At 44.6% G+C, this 6,000-nt stretch overlaps 1 protein-coding gene across 4 annotated transcripts in view; it reads left to right on the plus strand.

The window, feature by feature from the left end:
- EPB41L3 (erythrocyte membrane protein band 4.1-like 3) overlaps positions 1–6,000 on the plus strand; it is a 214,367-nt gene that overhangs the window by 163,679 nt on the left and 44,688 nt on the right. For all 4 annotated transcript variants that reach the window (XM_010859102.1, XM_010859099.1, XM_010859101.1 and 1 more), the window contains 2 exons: positions 1,286–1,504; positions 2,100–2,187. In XM_010859102.1, coding sequence (XP_010857404.1) covers positions 1,286–1,504; positions 2,100–2,187 — 307 coding nt within the window. The remainder of the gene's footprint in view (positions 1–1,285; positions 1,505–2,099; positions 2,188–6,000) is intronic.

Below are 6,000 nucleotides of genomic sequence, written 5' to 3' on the forward strand. Positions count from 1 at the left end.
AAGATTTCTTTTATATGTACATTAAATCAAAGAACAATTTATAATTTCTTATTTATATATACTTTCTAGTAATGTTGTGGCTATACAGCTAATTTGTGGCTAATTTGTGGTTAGACAGCCTGTATATACTTGGATATGAAATCTAGTACATGATTCCTTTCTATTTATGTCATGTTTGTTGTTGTTCAGTCGCTAAGTCCTGTTCAACTCTTTGTGACCCCACGGATGGCAGCACGCCAGGCTCCTGTGTCCTCTACTCTCTCCTGGAGTTTGCTTAAATTCATGTCCATTGAGTCGGTGATGCTGTCTAACTGACTAGAACCTGTGAAATTTGTAGAAATCTTTGTATCTAGATTACACAGCATTTATATCATCACCTTTAAAAGCCATATTGCGAGGGGACCTTAAGACTTAATCATAGCCCTCAGCTTCAGCAGTTTGTTTTTTATGTGAAAAGTGCAAGGTATATTTTATCATTTATACTCATATTCTGGGCCGTGAAGAGTATCATTAAAATTCGTCAATGTTTCCATTTACTGTGGAGTCTTCTCCAATTAGTATTATATCCATAACTCTTAGAAGCAAAATAACAGAAGATAAAAGTCAATTATTAATGGAGATATTTAATATTGGCAAAATTATACAGAAGGTGTTCTGGATTCCCCCAATTTAAAATTGTTTCCTTTTAGTGAAGAGATTTTAAGTACAAATTCTTCAAAGTCTTCATAACAGTTTAAGTTATCTTCATTTTAAAAAATGAGACTTTAACACAGGAGAAGGCATCCACTCTAAAGAGACCCTCATTTCAGGATGCAGGAGGTGGCAAGCCATGTTTGTGATGGCACAGCCACGGTTTATCTTGGTCCCATGGCAGGACCTTTCATCTAGATAGCAAAATGAGTCTTCCTTTAGGCTTTGGGGTCTCATCATTATATTTAAGAGCACTGTTTTAATATTAGAATTGTCTTCCCCCTACCCAGAGAGTTTGACCTTCAGCATTACCTTAATGTTAGAGGGACAGTCTGTAGGTTTCCTTTACCCTGTGCATCATGAACGCATCTATGTTTGATGACAAACGTGGAGTTGCCACTAGATGCCCTTAAATATTACATTTTGTGGCCAAGTATGTCTTCCCTTGGTGTGGAGATCCAAATAGAGATGCTGGACAGAGTGTCCCAGCGGGTCGTTGCGCGGGGAGAAGTTGCCTGCTGCCCGCCTGGGACTGTGCGGGCTCCTTTCCGGTCTCCTAACTCTGGCTTTCCACCCGCCCTCTGGCCCCCGGAAGGTACTACCTCTGCTTGCAGCTGCGTGACGACATCGTGTCCGGCAGGCTGCCCTGCTCCTTTGTCACACTGGCCCTGCTGGGCTCCTACACCGTGCAGTCGGAACTGGGTGACTACGACCCGGACGAGTGTGGCAGCGACTATATCAGCGAGTTCCGCTTCGCCCCAAACCACACGAAAGAACTGGAAGACAAGGTCATCGAGCTGCACAAGAGCCACAGGTGAGCGGCAGGGGCCCGGAGAGCATCTTGTCTGAGCTGTGCTCGGTGGGTGGGCGTCCCCTGCACTGCCTGCTTCTCCTGGGACCTCCAGGTTAATGGCTTGAGGATGGGACACAGTGGAGTGAGGTTCTGGGTCTGATACATTCTGGGTGGTTGGTGGTTCCACTCCCACTTGGGATGTCCTTGTGCTGTTTCAGCTAAAAGTCATTTTTCTGATATTCTCCCCCGCACCCTACCTCCCTTAGAGCACAAATCAGTGTCTCTGTGGGAACTTGCACGTGAGCTAAGTGGGAAATATTACAGCCCCACCAGGTTCAAAGGCTTCCCTGGTGGCTCAGACAGTAAAGAATCCGTCTGCAATGAGGAAGACCCAGGTTCCATCCCTGGGTCAGAAAGATCCCCTGGAGAAGGAAATGGCAACCCACTGTGGTATTCTTGCCTAGAGAATTCCATGAACGGAGGAGCCTGGTGGGCTGCAGTCCATGGGATCACAAAGAGTTGGACACGACTGAGCAACTAACACTATCTTTCACCAGGTTTGTTAAAAAAAAAAAAAACAACAGTATTGTAATTGATACTTTTCATTTCTTATCAGAGGAATGACGCCAGCAGAAGCAGAGATGCATTTTTTGGAAAACGCCAAAAAACTCTCCATGTATGGGGTCGATTTACACCATGCCAAGGTATACACTTTAACACTCCAGACTTTCTGATTTCATGGAAGTGTGTACAAGGCCCGGTTGTCACAAATATTGTGTGCTAAATTGCTATGTATACCCTTGTTCTGGACATCCACCAGGCAGTCAGTAAATTCTTGTTAAATTTTTAAAACTGTCTGTAAAGTTTAGGCTTCCCTGGTGGCTCAAATGGTAAAGAATCTTCCTGCAATGCAGGAGACCTGGGTTCGATCCCTGGGTTGGGAAGATCCCCTGGAGAAGGGAATGGCAACCCATTCAAGTATTCTTGCCTGGAGAATTCCATGGACAGAGGCTACAGTCTGTGGAAGCACAGAGTCGGACACGACTGAGCTGCTAACGCTTTTACTTTCATAAGGTTTAGATGCTGTGACAAAGAATCAGTGCTTTGAAATAAGAGGATTATTTTGGAGTTCAAGTAAAGTTAGCCAGCCAGGCTAAGTCACTGGGTGAGTTGTTGAGGCTGTATCTTGATTCCAGGATCTCAGGAAGAGAGAAGTTGGGGTTGAAAGGTAGGCAGGTTAAGGTTGGGGAGAAAGTACTAGCTGCTTTTACTCCCTGTCACACTTCTGGAATCTTTGTATTTTTCAACAGTGAGAGAGTGAGCATTGGAATGTTAGTCTGTTATCTAACAGCTATGAATAGAAGTGCCGTGGAAGCAGAGGCTTTCCTGAAATCTTGTATCATCAAAGCATAGAAGATGTGTTAGGCTCTTAGAGATAGATTCTGGTCCTTCAGCCGTGTTGAAGAGATCCATGCTTGAAATTGAGGGGCAGCTGCTTCTGACTTGGACTGATACAGTGACGTCCTCCTGGGTGGGGACATGCCTTGACTTCCGGTGCACGGAGTGGTATGGTCTCACGGTCCAGACCTCACAAGAACGTGCACGCAACAGGCTGCCAGGCAAGCGAGCGTCTTATACAGTCAAGTTTGGGGCCAGTAAGTGAAGAGGGTTTTGGCAGGCTCTGTTCAGGCAAACATCTCAACAACGCTGGGGACCCCTGGGAGGGGAAGTACATGATCTGTACTTTCTGTTGATGCTGCATTTGGAAAGCTGATGGGTTTAGAATGAGTTTGGACAAGATAATAGTGAGCAAATGAGCGCCGTTCTGACTGGGTTTGTCTGTGGATCATTTGTACATCACTCAGGATGAGCAACTTCTGAGGCCCTAAAGCTCCAGTACGAGCAGGATCTCTGAGACTTGGCTGGGCTTCACCGGGGAATGCTGGTACAGCAGAGCCAAGAGCACTGACATTTGTGTGTAATCACAACAGCAGGTGTAGCTCTGTTTACTTGCCGGTTAATTATTACAGGTTTTCACTTAGTTGGCACTCAGATCACATAGCATTTTATAGTTTTATGTCAGCTATAAGGTAGAATGAGGAATTGAAAAAGAAAATAAGGACACACACTTAGATTGTTTTTCTCAGAGTTTTCCCCTGCATGGCCAAAAGATAAAGAAACAAGACAAAAATGAAGGTAGCTTGGAAATTGGAGTGAATCAAAAGCTATTTTTGATACATACGATGACTCACTCACTACCCAGGGAGAATAAATAAATGAAAGATATGGGCCTCTGTTTAGGAGGAGGGCAGATCAGGATGTGTCACTGTTCCTATCGGGAAAAACGAAGCCACTTAACATGGCTTTAACGACTAAATTAAAATAGATAGCTGGTTTTTCATTTGATAATGTGATTTGAAATTAGGCCAATTAAAAAAGAAAGAATTAAGGAAGTGGCAGTGCCGCCTGTGATAGGATTTCATCTGAATGCTAAGTATAACAAATGATATGGTTATGGGCTTCATTTTCTGCTGCAACTGCCCTCCATCATTTCAAGGAGGAAATTTACTGAATTACATTAAAGCTAATTTCCGGTTATAAGTGAGATGCTTCTCTGCTGTGGATAGTATTGAAAGGCCCTGAGTTTTAACACCTAGTTAGAAATTCTGAACTGTGATCTTGGACTCAACAGCTCTCCATGAAGAATAAATAACCTACATTAGGTGAAGGTCCCTTGTTTTGGAAAAACCTGTTCTTAATACTTTGTTTTTCTCCTGAAGAAGACTGTCTCTGCTTGTTGGTCGTTTAATATCATTCTAAAGGCTCTGTCAGAGGCGTTTATTTCATACAAGATTCGGAAATGTAGATATAAATCCATATTGGATATCCTGTGGACCAGGAGATAATAAAGGATGGGGAAGTTGGAATAGTGCTTTTAGATTGAGGGATAGTAGGTTTGTTTATTTTAATTGGGACAGGCTGAGACTGTCCAGGTCTTCCGTCAATGCTCCCTGCTAAACACATGTCCCCAAACACATGGTTATAGCTTTCAATACAGTTTGTCAAGTTACTGCTAGATGCTATGGGCTGCAGCAGAAACCTAGATATCAAAGTGAAAGTGAAAGTCGCTCAGTCGTGTCTGACTCTTTGCAACCCCATGGACTATACAGTCCACGGAATTCTCCAGGCCAGAATACTGGAGTGGGTAGCCTTTCCCTTCTCCGGGGGATCTTCCCAACCCAGGGATCGAACCCAGGTCTCCCACATTGCAGGCAGATTCTAAACCAGCTGAGCCACAAGGGAAGCCCCTAGATAGATATCAAACGTATCCTTTTTTTAACCAACAAGAACCTATTATATAGCACATGGAACTCTGTTCCTTATGTGGCAGCCTGGATGAGGGGTGGGGTTTGGGGGAGAATAGATACATGTATATGTATGGCTGAGTCTCTTCCCACTTCACCTGAAACCATCACAGCATTATTAATTGGCTTTACCCCAAAACAAAAAGTTCAAAAGAAAAAATAATAATCCATTTTTTGGTTGCTGTGTCTTTAATGAAATGGAAACATTCATCCAGTTTTAAGCCCTGCTTATTCCTGACATTTTCTTTCTTCGTTTGCTTTTTCTTCCAACCCATCCGTAGTAGCTTAACATGTGCTAGGCAGGTGCCGTGCTGAGCATGTAGGTCACTGAGATAAACAGAGCAGGTTCTTCCCCAGCCTGGGTCAGGGGAAGGAGGAGGAGGAGGAAGGGGAGTTTGGGGCAGCACATTTGCCTGGGGTGTGCTGGCCGCAGTAATGATAGGGGGCCACAGGAGAAGTGAGTGTGTTGAAGGCCCCACAAATAGTTTCCCACCTTCTCAGGGTTCAAGGACACTCATGAGTGATATGAAACATAATAATAGAAGAGGTTGTAAACGTCCAAAGGCGTGTTTCCTACTAGTTCTTCATCACAAAGACCGTGACTCAGGAGACCTTATTCCAGCAGCCCTGCTCACGTACACACATCTGCTTGAGGCCTGAGGGGTCACCTGGGTGGTCCCGAGAGCAGATCATCTGGATCTAAGCATCCACCGTGCCCGCTACATCCAGTGTCAGGTGACAGCTCTGTAAATTGCTCTTACAGTTACAGCCCTTGATAAATGGTGGGTGGTCTCTGGTCTCTGAATTCCCCTGAAATCTGATTACGTCGTCATATCCTGCCGTCAGTTCCTTCCATCTCTCTAGAGTGAGGTCGTGTCTAATGGAGCAATACGTTTCCAAGGAGAAATGTCAATTAGATTGTATGTGTAACCTCACCATGCCCAGAGAGGGACCAGAATACTTATTTTTGACTCTGGAAATGTTCCTCCTGTGCTTTGTACTAGCGAGATTTAGGACGTCAGTCCACCCACCCCCATACGGATGAGTCAGAAGCCCCTGTTTGGGTTCTTTTGTGTCTCTCTCCCCACTTTGCTGGGGCTGCAGTGACTCAAAGTGAGACAGCCCTGACAATGACATGTCCCCAGACCTCAG

This window comes from Bison bison, unplaced genomic scaffold (genome assembly GCF_000754665.1).
Source record: "Bison bison bison isolate TAMUID 2011002044 unplaced genomic scaffold, Bison_UMD1.0 scf7180017864453, whole genome shotgun sequence".
Classification (NCBI taxonomy): Eukaryota; Metazoa; Chordata; class Mammalia; order Artiodactyla; family Bovidae; genus Bison; species Bison bison.